Below are 17,918 nucleotides of genomic sequence, written 5' to 3'. Positions count from 1 at the left end.
TACAAGAAGAAGCAGTGAGAACCTCTCAGCACAGGTGCAGTCTACTCCAAAAAGCTGGTTTGTACCACCTAAAGCTCCCTGACAATCTTCAAAAGCAACCCAATGAGTCAAGACTGTAATAGTGTACTACGCTGGGTATAACAAGCCATGAAACATCAGTAGTATTAGCAAACAACAAAAATACTTCACCAATGATTAATACTGAAGGAACTGTCCACAGGCTTCAATGTTACCAAAAAAAAAAAGTGTATATCCATGTAAGCTAATTCTTTAGAGAAGCATGTGATTCTTTAAAAGCATAGCTGATGTTTCTTTAGTTAAAAATCAATCACATAAAAATTTATTAAAAAAACAAAGTGGGAGAAACAGCAATGAAATGAAAACTCATGTGAGCAGGCAGCTTAGATAACAATATCAATATTGTTATATTAATATTTTGTTAATATTAAACATATTACAAATAAAATGGATATTATATATTGTGTATCAATGGAATAGGTACATTAATAATTTAGTAAGATATTAAATAGCATTATATGCAATATATAGTACATAAAGCAACATACAAATATTATATATTTATATATTATCATAAATAGCAGTATTATTAACATTACTATTTATACTTCTACCATGACTGTCTAGTGACCACAGATCTTTATTCCTACATGCTGCTATTAATTATGTAGACAAGTAGTTACCTGCATAATGAACTAATCAAGCCATTGCTCCTATAACTTATAAGCAATATTGCAAATTACAATAATGCAATATATGAAAAGCCATCACATTTTGGTTTGAACCAACCACTTGCTAGCTTGATTATATGCTTTCTCATTCCTATAAGAGAGAGTGTACAACCAATCTCTATTCATCTTCTCTCTGCAACTTCTCATTTTACAGACCTCTTGCGATCTTTCCCATTCATAACTTTTTCAGACTGGAGAGTCCTAGTGTACTTTGTTGTTTCTCACGTGGAAGAAGTTTCATGCCTTTGATCATTCTCATGTCTGGTGTAGCCTCTCTAGTTCTGTGGTTTTTAAGATGGAGAGGGGGAGAGAGGAGTGGAAAACCAGAACTGAACGGAGCAACCTAAGTGCAGACACACCATCAATTTAGAAGCAATGATGTCTGTCTTGTTATCTGCTTCTTTCCTAACAATTCCAAACATTTATTTTTTAAGATTGTAAGAAATATGCCTTCCATAACAAATAAAGGTCAAGTTCCATAAACAATGGGATTCATCTGCATCTCACAGGACCAAATTGTAACCAATATTAAGTCCCAATAAACTAAATTAGGTAGCGGACGCGAGCCTGGGTTTTCTGTCTCTGTAATTATATGTATGCGAAAATATTATTTATGTAAAAGCATTTATCTAACTTTCTGTAATCAGGAAAAATGTGTATTGGCAGTTAATATGCTGACAATATTAGGACCTATTTCTATAAAAAAAACTATGGGGTTAAATCAGTTTTCCAGATATTTGCATTCTTTTTCCTTCTGTGACTTATGAGGTTCAAACAACATCTCCCACCTTCTAGGAATAAACTTTTACCCTTGAGATTGTATGCTTAGCTAAAAAAGGGCTCTCTGACCCACTGATACATTCTGCAGTACGAATGCAAGATGCAATAGGAGAAAAATATTCAGGAATTCCCAGATCTGGCCCTTTTTTCCAGGATAATTTCTATTCTTCACACAGCACAGAAGATAACAAGAATACACTGCAGTCAAAGGTTCTAGAACAATAACAACTCCATTATCACAGGTAAGGGGAAAGAATTTTACGAGACGGTTGGATGAATTGTTGCTTCAAGAACAACAGGAAGAGTATGAAAGCATACAAAATAGGGTAAAAGGATTCACCAGCAAGGAAGGATATTTTAGATTTCAAGAAGTACAGGAAGAACTGTCAAAAGTGAAACAGAGTAAAAGATTCCTTAGTCATTTAGCAAGAACAAGAAAATAGAAACGAGACAGGGAAAATAAAGTGGAGTTAATTTAGGTATGAACCCAAAATGAGTATTTTTGCTTTTCTTTTATATAAACACATTTTGTTAGATTTTAAAAATGTGCAGCAATTATACAAGAGCAAATATATGAAGTTATGCCTGAAAGATAGGTAAATCACTTCCTGAAATGAGCAGCACTGAGGACACCCAGTACGAAAAAGTCCTTAATGGGCATGTTGACAACTGACCATGGCAAATGCTGGAAAAAGCCTGGAAGGACAAAAAGGTGCATACTTGTGCTGAATTCCAGTGAAAAAAGTAGGGCAAATCAGTTTTACAAAACTCAAAGTCAGAATTAATAAAGGTTATTTCTTCTAACAAGAAAACAGTACTTTCTTCTTTTTCACCTGCTGCATGAGAAAGGAGGATAAGTAGATTTCACACTTAGCTAGCTGTGTTTTTCTCTTTACCAGAACAGAATTACAGAACCTGCAGTTACATATTAATAATGAATTTGTAAAATGGATTATTCTTCATATTTTCAGGATGCAATCAGGCTGGAGGCCTACATATTGCATTTAAACTGTTTTTCACAGATTATAGCATAGAAATGTTTTTATAGTTGTAATACTTTTTTTTTTTCCTCAAATGCTACTATACATCTCCACTTGAAAGTAAAATTGCCTAGAGGTATCTATCAATCTCTAATGTTTCCCTCTTACAAGAATCAACCATTTCACTTTTACCACAGTAAAGCAGTATTAATTCATATTTCACACTTCATTTACAATGGCCTTATGTTCATCAAAGCGCTGATTTTCCACTCCATTATTTTATGATGAGAGGCAATGTTTGCTGCTTCTTCCCAGAGTAGCCCCTGGTACTGGTCTGCATGTGTGTTTCTAAGGCTGGGAAATATGAGAGACAACAGACCCTAAGCAATCCAAACTTAACTATATGTGAAACAAGTACAGAGTCCTGATGTTCAGACGTCATCCTAGCATCACACAGATCTGATGGACACATGCTCACAAAGTTTTTTTACTTTGAACACCAACAACTCCCCTACCCTTTCAGAAATAAAATCCTCCCTCACAGGAAATAACCCCAAAATTGTAACACCACTCAATCTCTCTTCTTGGTCCAGCACCAAATTAAACCATAAATATTTTAAGCTTATGGTCTCTATTTCCTAACACATTTTGCTGAAGTATTGTACTTATGAACTGCAGAAAAATACATAGTTGAGATGTCACACAGAGTTGACAAAGTTGCCTGGGACACAGGACACATTTAATGTAGTGGCTCCTCAGCTTGCTATAAAACATATTCAATTTACAGCAATTTTTTTCCAACTACAATGATTTTTGCTTCCCACCCCCGCCGTTTCAATAAAGACGACCTGTGATCTGTTCTCAGCATAAAAGGAACTCAGGCCCTAAGTGTAAGACCATGCCTTAAGCAATCCCATTTTTCATTTCTTTCTCTAAATTCTAATGCCAAGACCTCATGTCAACACTGTCTGTAAATGGAATTAAGGAAGATGCTCATCATCTGTTCTCCCCAAGTGTCTGATAAATATATCCCTGCTATTTCACATACTTTTTCTGGAAAAAAAAAAAAAAAAAAAAAATTATGAGCTTCAGCTAGTCCTCATTATTTGCATTATTAAATTTAATCTTGAAAGCAGAAGATCAGCGTTCGGGTTATATGCATACTCGGTCCTTAGTTTTTTTTGTTTTATCAAGAATCATGTGGATAAAGGATGATATAGGCTACTTGGATTTCTGAAAGGTTTTTTAGATTCCCAAAATTTAAACCTAACTTCCCACACAAAATGATAGGCTCTAAGCTAACTGTTATTTCTCAGGAAGTAGACCATGGGGTAACGATACATATTTCCAAGAACTTGCTAACTCAGTGCTCAACTTCAATCAGAAAAGCAAAATCAACACTGGATATAATCAGGAAAGCAAAAAAAGCCAGAGAACATAATTATTTCTGAGCATGGATCCACAGTGTACTTGCATCTTGACTACTGACTGCAGCTGTGGACCTCTGTTTCAGAATAGAAACAGAGAAAGGTCAGAGAAGAGCAACAAGAATGATCAAATTCATGGAGCATTGTTTCCATGTGAGAAATTATTAAATACAATGACTTGAAAAAACAGGACTCTTCAGCCAGGAAGAATTTGCATAAAATCAGAAGTCACATAAAGATAGAAAATTTTATATGTGTTTAAGCAGCAAACTGGGCAAGTTCATGAATGAGAAAGCCCATGGAAGGGTTCCAAATTCGTAGAAACTACATCTAAGTCTGGAAGTCTCTGAGCTTTGAATGGCTGGAATCAGAATGAATGAGTGGGAAACAAAATATACGTCAGTCCTGTTCATACACTCTAAGCGTTTTATTTTGGCCTTTGTTATAATGTCTATAGCTGGGCTAGATTAACCTTTGGTCTTAATCAGAACAATTCCTTTTATATTCCAAAATTCTCACAGTCTTCTGAGCAGTTTGAGAAGTTATTTGAATAGGATAACTCATAGACTAACATTTTCAGGGACAGAAATGTGTGCCTTTTTCACAAAAGCAATGAAAAGAATGGTAGTGAAGTGCAAATAAAAACAGAAAAAGAAATAAGCCAAGTTTGTTAGGAGAAATTCAATAAAGGAGGCTGCAACAAAAGAATACGCTGAAGAATGGGAGGGAAAGGTGATGAAAGAGCTTTTAGCTGGCCCACAGAATTGGTCTGATAATTTAATGAAACACACAGCAACCTCCTCAACGTGGATCAAATGCCATACTTGTATCATTAATGACTGCACTCTATTCTAATAAAAGAGATGGATTTAGCTGCACAGATAAAATGCGAAAAAGGATGTCAGAAGCACCTGACTTAGAGGGCAATTAAGTACTGTTAACTTTTTTTCCCAGAAATGAGAAAACTGTATGCCATAATGCATACAAATAATCCTAAAGAGAGCAATCACATCTGCCTGCTCATTGTTTAACAGGGAACAGAAGGTACTGACACAGTGCACTGTTGGTACCGATAAGAGGAAGAAACTCTAACTGTACTGACTGAAGTACTATTAATGGTATTTTACTTAACAGCAGTCTCTTCCATAGAGTGAGTGCTATTAACCTTTCTGTTTTTAAAATAAAGATTATTTACTTTGAAAAGGGGCGTCCTGTGTTTTCACAGAGAATGATAAAACAAATTACTCATTTTCCATGACTTCATACAAATACTTTGATGTTTAAACTGCATGTGAACAGTTAATCCTCCTATATTGACGTATTCTTGGTGATAGACCATTTCATGCTGTCACAAGGGACAGATCTAAATCAAAATCAGATACACATTTTATTTTTAGTCTCAAAACTGCAATGCTAAATGCAAATAAATCAAAGCAGGTTTGTATATAGTCCTCCTAAAGTTTGCCTTTATAGTCGATATATTGAAAACACATAAACAAATTAGAAACCAAACTTCACTGACTTTCAAGTATAGTGCTCCTTTGTTTACTGAGGTAGGTAAAAACAAATGGCTGTCTATATTGCACAGATATTTTTGAAAATTAGAGCTGACTTAAGTACCAGTTAGCTAATCCCCAAAGAATACCCATAAAAAGATTAAATGCAACTGTAATTTTAACTGACTGCAATGCATCTCAGCAGGCAGTTACTCATGATTTAGATGAAAGATGTAATGTTAAAGGTGACCTACGATGACTTTTTTTAAATGGCCTTAGCATGTTGAATACTTAAAAATAGCAAGCATAGGATGCACCCAGCATGTATAAATGTATCCTTTGCTTTCCCTGTTAACACCTGTAAAACTATGCATTGTCAGCTTCTAACTCCAGCACTAGACTGATACATCACGCTCCTCTTTTATACAAGGTGTAGTTCCACTTAAAAGGCCTGAGGTTCTCTGTTGACTTTCATATGCCAGACAAATTCTATGATAGCTGGGACATTCTGTGATGTAGTACATCATATGTATAGAGGGAACTTTAAGAGAAAACAAAAAAATGTATTTTGTGTCTTTATATCCTACATATACCATTACTCCAATTATACCATTGTTTTGATGATTTTAGCACATCAAGAAATCAGTTTACCTTTACAAATACAAGCAACACATGAATTAAGTTATACAACATTCAAGTTCAACTGACTTTTTTTTTCTATACTACATTGTTTTGTCAAAGTTTTAACCAGTAAGATTTTTTTTTAAGCAAAAACTACACTTATACTAATGAAAAACAAAAGACCTTTGTTAACAAAGCATTGCAAATGTCAAACTAACTGAACTTTAAATTTAGACTCCAGATGTTTTTGCATAGGGTGGCCCACATTTTAATTAAGAGAGCTTCATGGATGCTTCCTTTTCTGTTTGCAATGACATGGATCATGTCTTCTCTCATTCTTGAGCACATAACAGCCCTGTGGTAGCTACGGGAATTGTTTACATGGAAAAATATTAGGAAAGTATTTCATGAATTTTTACTTGTTTGATGCATACTAGCAGCTGGAAATGTGGAAAAGACAGTGCGGTCTTTTGGCAAGACAGTTCTCTGTGAATCATCAGCTAGTGCTCTGAGTGCTACTGGGGGTCCACAAGACTAATTTTTGAGAATCTATTCTTCACCATTTACTAAGATTTTGATCAAACACTTCCAGATGTAATTACTGGAAATTAAAAGAAATATAACACAAGAGGCAGAATGTGTTAAGTAAAGCAACATTAGCAGGCACACATTCTTAAAAGGTATAAAGACTTCTGAGTCATTCATTCATGAATGCTATCTTCACCTTTCTGGAGCTTTACAGGCTAAAAATCTTCACATGCAATTTACGTTAATGTTTTGTATGGTAAGAGTATTTCATCAAGCCTTCCAGAAAGCAATACAAAAATTCAATTAATACAGCCTTCATGGGAGAGAAGAAATATTGTTCAGTTTTACAGCTCAGAAAAATTGAAATAAAGAGAAGTGACTTAACCAAGGATTCACAGGAAATCAGTGGCAGAGTAGGAAAAAAAAATAGGAATTTGGCTTATAGATGTCCCTATTTTAATCAAGAGATGCACAACAATGAGAGAAAAAAAAATCTATGGTAACATCAATAAGTGTAACTGATATCTGTATAAACATCCTGTGTTCTGTGGAAGAACTCAGATTCACACTCCACAGATGAAAGACCAATATTTTTAAGGAGAATCCTGTGAATGGGACACATGGAATCATCTTTAAAATTATATTTACATATATATACATACTATGTTCAAAAAAATGAAAGTGAAGACCACTGTATATTACTACTCCTAGTTAAACTAAGAGAAATAACCTAAGCTATCTAAAGAATTACAGTCTTTTGTAGAAAATTTTTATCCTGAGATTTTTACTTTCTCTAATGGAAAACTGAGAGGATTTTGCTCTATTAGAATCTGGCAAAAACATTCAATATTTGCAACATGTGGAACACATCTTCACAGTATTGAAAGGAGCTTTCTACTTGGAGAACGTAAGGGTTGCATTAGGAGGAGTGCTGCCAGCAGGTCAAGGGAGGGGATGCTTCTGCTCTAGTCAGCCCTGGTGAGACACATCTGGAGTGCTGGGTCCAGTTCTGGACTCCGCAGCACAAGAGAGATATACTGGAGATAGTCCAGAGAAGGGCAACTAACATTCTTTAAGGGACTGGAGCACCTGTCCCACAAGGAAAGGCTGAGAGAGCTGGGACTGTTTAGCCTGGAGAAAAGAAGGCTAAGGGAGATCTCATCAATGTGTACAAATATCTGAAAGGAAGGTGTATAGAAGAGGGAGCCAGGATCTTTTCAGTGGTGCCCAGTGCCAGGACAAGAGGCAATGCACAAATAGAAACACAGGAAGTTCCATCTGAACATCAGGAAACACTTTATCACTGTGAGGGTGACTGAGAACTAGCACGGGTTGCCCAGGGAGGTTGGTGGAATCTCCATGCTTGGAAATATTCAAAAGCCATCTGGAGCCAGTCCTGGGCAACTGGCTCTGGGTGACCCTGCTTGAGGAGGGAGATTGGACCAGATGACCTGTAGAGGTCCCTTCCAACCGCAACCATTTTGTGATTCTGTAATGTATTATATTACTGATACCGTCACTGGAGAAACTATGAATTTATTAGACCAAGTTGTTAGACATGCACCATGATTATTTGCCAATAAATAAATATAAAATTGTCATCCTGACTGCCAAACAAAGAGCAGTTTAATAAAGTTTAGAGTTACCTACATTTTGTAAGCTGCATCTTACAGGCAATTTAGCAATACATTCTTAGGCCAATATTTTAAATATTCTTTAACAAATACACAATAAGATATTCTTGATTGCACTTATCTGCAAATTTAGTATTCAAAGTCTCAATATATATTTTTGTAACAATATGTTATTGCTTACATTAATTTAGTAATTCATTTTTTACAGAATAGTGAAGAACATTTTTAATAGAGAGTAACTTAAAAATAATGCTATTTATCAATTTTTGAGGGAAGGAGGATTAGAGGTGACATTATAGATATATGTTTAGTTTGTGGACTTCGTGCAAGTACACAACCTTAAATGTAATCCATAAATCAGAAAAGTTGTGCAGAATCTTATATTTATTTCAGCATTTTTGGTTCCTACTCTAAATCCCAGAATTAGCCAGAAGGTGAGAAATAAGTGTGAATGGGAGAGAAAGGCAATTGTTAAAAAAAATCATACTCTTAAGAGCAAAATAAATTCTTTTACATCAAAAAAATATAAAAATTTTGGTGGAAGAAAACTAGAGGTGGCTGTATTGGCAAAAAACTAAAAGAACAAGTCAAGCACCAAATGGTAGGGGGCAGAGGATAGATAAGTAGCAGGGTATTCAACAAGAGCAGTAGATATGTAGGGGGAGAAGACATCAGGGAAGAACGGAAGAGGAAGGTGAGCATCAGGAGAAAAGAAACTGCAAGCAGAAGTTACTTGGTGGGAATGAGCAGACGAAGAACTCGGGAACCTTGGGAAAGTTCTCCACCGCCAGTGAAGGGAAGTGACACACTGGCTCAGTGATGAAAGGAAAGGAAAGGGCGAGGCAGGCAGGACAGAGGATCTCAGACTGCTGCTCCTCTCCCGGTCGTTTTTATAAGATCAAAGAATGGCTGTGTTCTGGGAGGACCAGAAGGCCTTTGATGTAATGGTAGTTTTGGCAAGACACTACAGAAGCAAACCAAGGGGAGAAGAAAGTATTAACTCTTATATTCAAGATTTCCTAAGCATTCATGCATACAAAGTATGACAATCATGAAATAATCTCAAGAGCGGAGTGGGAGAGAGCATGCACCCTAAAATGGATGGTATCAGGTAGTCACATAATCTCTCTGTCATATGCATTGTGCATCGTCACCTTTCCAAGTCTCCTTTTAAAACGGGTGATAAATCAGAAAACTGATGCAAATTTGAGCCTGCTACTACAGTGGAAGAATCTAATAGCTTTCACATTGCTGAGTATGTGCAGACAGAAATTTGTTTTACTGGTATTCAAAACCTTACTTTCATGAACATAAAATACGAGTTACAACAAAATACATAAATGTTCATACTGAAAAGGAAATTCATATTAAATAACAATTTTGCAGAATACCTACATCATGACTGGAGTTAACCTAGATTTATAACTTTGTAACAAAAAGTTGAATCATGTCCAGAAAAGTCTGATCCAAGTATTCTAAGCAAGTGGTAACCTCACATCTGGGTTCTCTACTGAAAGCAGCAAGCTGTCTTATTGATCAAAGGATATAGGACACATATGTTCACTGGAATAGCTTCAGGACATGGTTGATTTCAAATGAAATTTCCCAGTGTTTTGTCAGACTACTACTGCTAAGGCAGACGAATCTGACTTGCAGCTTATCCTCAAAAAGAACATATAGTTTACAGAAGCAGCCCACTGAAGTCACAAGCACAGCATAGTAGCAGTGTTCACATACAAAATACACCCTGACCTCTTTATGAGAATTAGATACACTTCCCATTGTAGCTACATCTGAGAATACAAACCAGACTTTTTCCCAAGAAAATCATACATCTTTGCCTATAAATAATATAGAGCCAAATCCTGTATGTAAGAACTAAGCTACACTCAAGATTAAGCTAAATCACCTTATTTAAAGATAAATCATATTCCTTCTGGCAAAATATCAGACTATGTAATTGATTACTAAAATAATCAGGAAAATTACTTAATAGCTATGTAATAATTAAATTAACAGTATTAAACCAAAAAGAGAGCCAAACAAAACACAATCTCTAGGTACTCAAAACCTCAGTTTTGCCTGTACTTGTTACTCCCCTGGCAATTCTCACGAGTTGAAGGATTATTCCAGAATACACCTTGGTTCTTCAGCTCCTTTTATATCCACTTAGGAAGTCTGCCTAAGTACCCCTGTTCTTCTTTCTTATCTCCTGTCCTGTGCACACTGCTGGAGCAAGAAGTGGCCACCTATCTACTGAATCATACTGTAGAACTGATCTGACTGAAGAAGAGGAGCCAAAAAATCCAAAAGCTTCTTGTGATGGGTACTATTTGTTCTCAGGTTCCTTAAGGGAGTGATCAGATCAGGTGTCATGTCCTGAAGGAGGATGGTAATACAGCACTTTCCTTGGGAACCAAGTGAGTTGGCTATGAAGAAAGAAGATCCAAGAAACTGTCCAGAATAGCAGACAGGATAAGTCATGAGTAGGAGATGGAGCTTCCAGCTCAGACTTCTGCGAGAAGGAGCTGGCAGGGCTCAGATGATGCAAGGGACCCCTCTAGTTTGCTGCAACTTACAAAATCACTGAATTAGATTAAGCTAGGCCTGGAAGGTTTATTCACCCAGAGCTCTGAAAATAATTTGCTAGGTTCCTGTCACATTTCTTTCCCAATTTTTTTTGGCCTAAGTTGCCAAGTTCATCATATGGCTACTACAACAATTTTACTGGCAAGTGTAGAAGGCAGAAATGAGTAGACTGTAGACAAAGGGAGGGAGGCGAGTGGGCTGCCAAACATACCTCTCAAAATATGTACATGTACACAGTTTTCAGGTCACTGTGTAAAACAGACAGTTTGTTTAGGTTAAAAATCTTAATCTAAAGATTTAAAAAATGCATTTACTGTTAGCTGTACATGTCTTTTCTGTTGCTTAAAAAGGTATGTGCAGGGTAGAAACAATTTTAAAAGTGGCTGCAGGAGGCTTCACACTTGTGGTAAATCTGACAGCTCTGCACTAAACTTATCCTCCCCTGTGCAGAGCAATTTCTTCCACTACTAGGCAGAATAAGAATGCTGTGGAACGAAACGCAGGTAAGATTCCTAACCCAGCCATCCCATGGTCTCACAGTTTAAACCCAGCTCTGGAGAGTTGATGCTTTCCTATGCATTTTGTAGTTTGTGTATGTGTGTATTCTGGCTTTTCCCTCTCTTGCCCTTTTTTGTGTCTTGCATTTTGTGAATCTCATGAACTGCCATCTTTCTGTCAAAATTCTCCTAAGAAAATGCATTTTCTACACAACTTGTGACTGGTTGTACTTTTTTGATGTTGTGCTCTGAGCACTTAAATAACAGATGATAGGAAAATTATACAAATATATGAGTACCATAACTATTACATAGTCATTGTTATAAATGCTGCATAGCTATACAGATATGTAGACATATATACTGTATGTATAAATGTAAGGATTCTTAAGGATCCCTTAAACTGCAAGCCTTATTCATTCTTTTGCTTAAGGGCTATTTTACCATAGCTCATCCTGACACACTCAGACCGTGTAAGTATTACTCTGTGTGTATTTTCTTTTTAAGATTAGTGAAGTGGGGGGAGGAGAGAGAACGCTATCAATCTCAGAACTGAAACAGAGATATAAAGGTCAAAACCACTTTATTTTAAAGTATTCACTATTAGCTGTCTAACATCCAACTTTTGAGTATACTTAGCAATATATACAGCTGGAGCTCCCACTGAGTTTAGCTATTACTAAAACTTTGCATTTCTGAAAATCAGGCCTCAAAAGTCACAAAGTCAGATAGCCAGAAAATGAGAAACACAAAGTAATTAACAGTCTGTGAAAAATTTAGTTCAGTGATTTGCCTGACATCATAAAGGAACTTTATGGCAAAAGTAAAATAAGTGCCTTGGGAGCATTTGACAGCCTTAGTGATGACGATACTTTTCTTGCCTGCAATCTCAGGCTTAACATTACACATCTTCCAATGTCAGCAGTAATGAAAGCAGCGATTGATTTCAAGCTCTAGGATTTAGCATCACAAATTTGCATTCAGGTGTTACCTCCGAACTTGCATTAAGAACGAAAATTATATTTTACTGATAGTAATCCTCTTCCTCTTCTATCTGAACAATAACTTACAAATCTTCCTTCTTAAAGTAGAAGAGGTTAAAAGTATAAAAAATAGAAAGGCTCCAGAAAAAATAGAAACAAACATTGTCACAAAATACGGATTGAATTTGCATGATGTTGTGCTATTTACAAGCAATTACCCTCTGCCTGTGTGAAAACAGCTCTGGGACCAGAAAGGACAAGGCATTGGCTGGCAGTTTAACTCATGGCTCACAAGAAACTGATGGCAGTGGATACATGCCTGACTAGTTGTCATGTAAGCAAACCATGAATAAGAGATGGTCCTGAACAGAACTAATGTCCTGGCAACACTTTACACAGCACTATGTGAAATGCCAGGGCACTGAATTTGAGCATTAGCTCCCTACTCCCACAAAGCAGGAGTTCCAACACTGCACTCTGATTTACAAAGGGTCTTTTTTGTGTAAATGCAAGCTTTTCTTAACATATTGAATATATTTTAAATGTATTTTTTAAATCAGAAGCTGTTTTCAAAGATACACAGACAATCAGGAAGGATAAAATAATAATTTGCACAAGCAAATTTAAAAAGTTTATATTTGCAGGGTTGCAATTGTCTCAGTGCTGGTTTCTTTAGATGAATTTTTCTGGATTTCCAATGAAAAGAAACTATGGGCTTGATACATACTATTGTGTGATGTCTTATTGGACATTCCTATATAGGACAAAAGAAGCATGGTTCAGAAATGCTAGGGGGGCAAGCCAAGACCCATCCCAGATATTCCACCTGACACATTTACTAGCTTGGGACATCTGGATAATCCAGCTGCATTCATGGCATGTACATGCATGAAGGCTTTTGTCCTTCCAGCTTATTACCTTACTAAATTATATTAATTAATCATTAAAACAGTATTCCTTCATGCTTTTAGTTGCTGTGTTGATGTGGGCAAATGAACTGATTCTGTCTGCACATCCCAGTGTAAACATGTAAAAAACACACATGACAGTCACTGAAATGATTAGATCTATCACATGGACTTCGACCATTAGAAATGCTAGCAGTCGAAAAATAACATCCTTTGTATGGCTCATTATCTACGACATTTCTCTTCCCAGAGATGGGATGAGGATTGAACTGTACAGAAAAACTACAACATTACACTGTATTTCATATAACCAGTGCCCAAATACTGTAGTAAAAACTTACACAGAAAGGTGCAGATTAAAATGATCACATCTTTTCTTAAAAGTAAAATGACAGTTAAAAACCCAGAACTGCAACCTTTTCTTTTTTTAAATACATAAAAATAATATTTTTCATAATTTAGATAAATTATCAGCAATGTCATTGTGATTGGTTTGGAAATTAATTTAAGAAACTTACCACTTCTAAGGCCATAATACGTTCCTAAAAATAAAGTACAAGATGCCATTAGAAAATAAAGAATAAAAATGCAATGTAAGTTGAACAATGATGAAAAGGATTCACTTTGTTTTTTTGCTGGTCATATGTGTGTTATTTTGCAAAAATCTCACTGAATAGGAACTGCTGTACTTAATTGGACCTCTGACCCATTTATCATACTATCTCACTTAGAAAGTTGTTCCAAAGAAAAGAAACTCCCCAGAAACAAGGTAAGAAAGAATTTGAAAAAATTTACTCAATTATATATTTGTTCAAATAGTACCATTAGATTTTCCATATTGTTGATTTTACTCTTACATATCCCAAAGTTTGATTTCTTTTTTTGATCATCTGTGACTGTAGATCTAGCATGTTTTGGAGTTCATGTCACGTTAGCATCTGGTTTAGTTTTCTTCTAGTCATTTCCTTAGAAAACTAAAAAGTAAATTCCATATCTTTGTACTGTTATCCAGAAATAGCTCTAAAGAATGTTTTATTAATAACAAGATGACATTAGTCAAAGTTTGATGTCAGACAAAAATAAGATGCAAATAAAATAAACTTTCGCAAGTTTTAATCCAGCACAAAATATAGAGAACCCAGAATTTATAAGTTTACTGTATATATTTTAATGTCCCATTTTCATTTAAAAGTATCTTTAAGAAAAATATTAAGCTAGTAAAATCAAGATCATGTACTCTGGCACTATGTCCTGACTAGGTATGATATTTTAAGTAATCTGAGAAAACACACGTTCAAGTGTTTGGCTGAGCTCACATTTAGAGTACCTGACCATTAAGCCATTACAAGAACTCTTACTTTGCTCAAATATTACCTTTTTGAAAGTATGGGAGAGGATTTTTTTTTCCTTCCTGGGTGGATTAGGCTAAGAATTCTTATACTTTTTCCTGTTCTATCCCTCCCTAAGAGGTAAAAATGATTGTAATAATCTGGATTTATTCCTGCAGCATCCAAAGACCCTTAGACAAGTCTGAACTGACTTCACTATTTTGGAAACATCTGGTACAACAAAAATTTCTTAGACCAATGGAAGAATTTGGGAGCCATTTGCAAGAATGCAAAAGTATTTTTCTTTTTTTTTTTTAAGACTAGGTGGAAATGAGTTACCAAGACCCCTCTAGAGTTATTACTGTCTTAAAAAACTTTAAAAATAATAGTTATATTTACTAACTGAACAGGTGTACACATTTGTGTAAAACTGGTATTTATATATTGTATATTTACATATTTGTGTAAAACCAGTGTCCCTTGGATTACTAAAGGGCTAGCTTTTATTCATATAACATGGGGGGCAGGAGGGGAAGAGGGATATGGGGGAACTTGGGCACATGGGGGAGCAAGAGGGGATGTGTAACATGGGGTGCAGGATGGGACAGGGGGACATGGCAGGCAGGAGGGGATGTGAGGGGACACAGGGACACGAGGGGACACATAAAATGAAGTTTGGGGTGCAAATGATGTTGTTTTTCATCAGCCGCTTACAATAGTTGCACCTTTGACTACAATTCTAAACCATAGGCAGAAAGTGAGACAATATACTGGAGGAAAAATAACTGTATCAAGTGAGGCTGAAAAAAATAAATAAAACAGCATCTGGAAAAGACTAATTGGTTTTGAAGATGTAAAAAAAACCAAGCAAGACTGTTCAAGAAAGTATGTACAAGTAAATATCTAAAGGGAAAACAGGAATGCACACATAAACAAGTTTGATGGAAATCTAGTACGCTATCAAAATACAACTGTTTAAAAAAAAATGCTAACATTTTGCCAGTAGTGGATGTCACTAAACTGGCTGATGTTGGAACTGCATACACAGTGGTTCAGAACTCCCTGTGCATAAAAACCAATGATAAATAATAAAACAAATGTATGGAGAGAGAAAAAAATGCACTCCTTACCACTTTCAGTTACAGGACTCTTTCAAAGTAGTGTTTTGTCTGTTTTTTAAAAAAAAGACAGACAGAAGTGTAAACTTATCCCTAAGAGCTGGGAATCAAAGAATTCAGATACATGTCTCAGATTTCCTATAGATTTATTTCACCTATGGCTTAGTTTCTTATCAGTAAAACTAGGATAATATGAGGTTCTAAAATACTTAACTTTGACTCGTCTATTAAGAAATGTTTGCTCAGTGCCCATCACAATGCATGGTAGTTGGGGATTCCAACTACAATGTTGCATAAGCAAAAGTTTACTGCATTTTACTAAAATTTTTTCTCAGAAAAGGTAGTGTATTAAATACTAAAGACTTTATTCTTTCCTGGAAGCAGGTCTGAGATACAGACTGAGTATTTCAGTACATCAGAACAAACTTATGACAAAAAATATTATGTGAAAAACTCAAAAATATTTATTTTGAGATGCTTGTTCCTCCATAAAATTGCAGTGGCTGTTACAAACACTCATATTTATTTACAGATTCTGCAACAAAACCAAAACTCATTACTATATAAAAGATGGTATTTACAGATCTCATAAATTTGTGGTGATAGTGAACAGCAATTCAGATATAAATTTCTTAGTTAAAAAGGACTACTTTAAAAAAAAAAAAAGCCTTACAGTGTATTAGTAGAATGATTCCAATGGTAGAATAAATGGTGTTTTCAAAATGATTCATGTATTAAAAAAAGTGCATGATCTTCCTGCCAAATTCTAAAAACTGAATAAACTCTTACACTCTCAGCAGATAAATTTCTGAAGACTAGCATGTAATATATTAGGAAATTTACCATGGATAATTTATACATTATCCATATACATTTATATTTTCAAATTAAAATTCTGTATTTTATATATAATTCTTTTTATTTATGTTAGCATGTCATTAATTCCAAAGCAAATTAAAATGGCTTGCAATTGTTTTCCCAGAGAACATCCATACTGTTGAATATTGCAATTATCATGCATAGCATATCAGTTTCATGAATGCAATCTTTTGTACCATGGAACAGTTTTCAGGAAAAGGAAGGTGAAAACCTTATAATCAGAGCCTTTTTTCTTCCAATGAAGTAAGAAAAGGAAAGGAGTGAGGGTATATTCTTGGTGTGGGTATCAAAGAGACTGTAGAAAGTGATCTAGACTACTCAGAAGCTAAAAATTGTATTATGCTGAGTACAAGTGCACATGTAACAACAGAGAGCAAGCATATGTGTAATGAGAACATAAATATTATCTAGAACATTAAACTCATATATAGCTATATAAACTCCTACATAAATATAAATATATGTATAACATAGAAACTCTAGTCAAAAGTATGCAACAAGTTCAAAATGAAAAACAAAGAATACAGTGATGTCATCCAAAGCATCAGCCTCCTACTTCCCAAAACACTCTGTATCAAGGAACTGCATATATAACATACATTATGTGTCAAGATGGAAGCTATAAGACAAGACTCAGGTTCACGTAGAGAGATGTAGCTATAAAGATTCCCACTGTCTACCTAACAAAGTATTATTTTGTCTTTGAAATGCTAATTGCAGTCCAACATATTCCCTGACGAGAAGAACACATGAAAACTACTAGCCCAATATTTCCATGAACAATCCTCATAAAACTGCTTTTTTCTTTCTGTCTTGTCAGCTGTGGTTTTTAGCTGACAGCATTGTGGAAGCACTAATTGTACTTTATTCAAATTATTTTTAACAAAAGGTGCTCTTTGTCTCCCCTCAAAAAATGAGCAAACAAAAAGCCTAGTAAAACATACGTCCTTAGCTCTGGGGAATATTCTTGTTACTTGATGCAGAAACATGGCAAAGAATCTCATTGTATCCCCAGTCATCATTTGCCCACAGCAATACCCTGATTTCTGACAGAAGATTTCCTCATGTCTCTAGCTTTTCTAAGACTATGGTCAGCATTCATGGCTCACGTTACGAGAAATAACTCCTTCAGCCATGATAACCTGACTGCTTTCAATTGTCTGTCCATAGTCTAAAACGTACGATCTTTCTGTCCGCCTGCTTCCTGACCGTGCTTTACGCATATGGTCTGTTTAGACTGCAAACAAAATGCATCAAGGATTGACTTACTACATAGAATTCTCTGTATATATAAGATACTTATCAAAACAGGATCCCAGGAATTGTAGACAAAAAGATAACAAGAATCAACACGACCTATTGTCTACTGAACCAAGGACTGAGTAGGACCTAATACCAAGG

General features: G+C 35.5%; 1 protein-coding gene across 29 annotated transcripts in view; it reads right to left on the bottom strand.

Moving 5' to 3' along the window:
• CEP128 (centrosomal protein 128) overlaps positions 1-17,918 on the bottom strand; it is a 143,361-nt gene that overhangs the window by 13,250 nt on the left and 112,193 nt on the right. For 17 of the 29 annotated variants that reach the window (XR_007509162.1, XR_007509164.1, XR_007509166.1 and 14 more), the window contains one exon: positions 13,711-13,734. The exons of 7 other annotated variants lie outside the window; for them this stretch is intronic. Coding sequence is in view for 17 of the 22 variants with exons in the window: in XM_049825586.1 (XP_049681543.1) it covers positions 13,711-13,734 (24 nt within the window). In the remaining 5 variants the exon portion in view is untranslated. Of the gene's footprint in view, positions 1-905; positions 1,093-13,710; positions 13,735-17,918 lie in introns of those variants that run through there. 5 more of the 29 variants (XM_049825596.1, XM_049825601.1, XM_049825604.1 and 2 more) reach the window with 2 other exon arrangements.

This window comes from Accipiter gentilis, chromosome 22 (assembly GCF_929443795.1).
Source record: "Accipiter gentilis chromosome 22, bAccGen1.1, whole genome shotgun sequence".
NCBI lineage: Eukaryota > Metazoa > Chordata > Aves > Accipitriformes > Accipitridae > Astur > Astur gentilis.
Note: the sequence above shows the minus strand (reverse complement) of the source record. Positions and strands in the feature narration are given on the sequence as shown.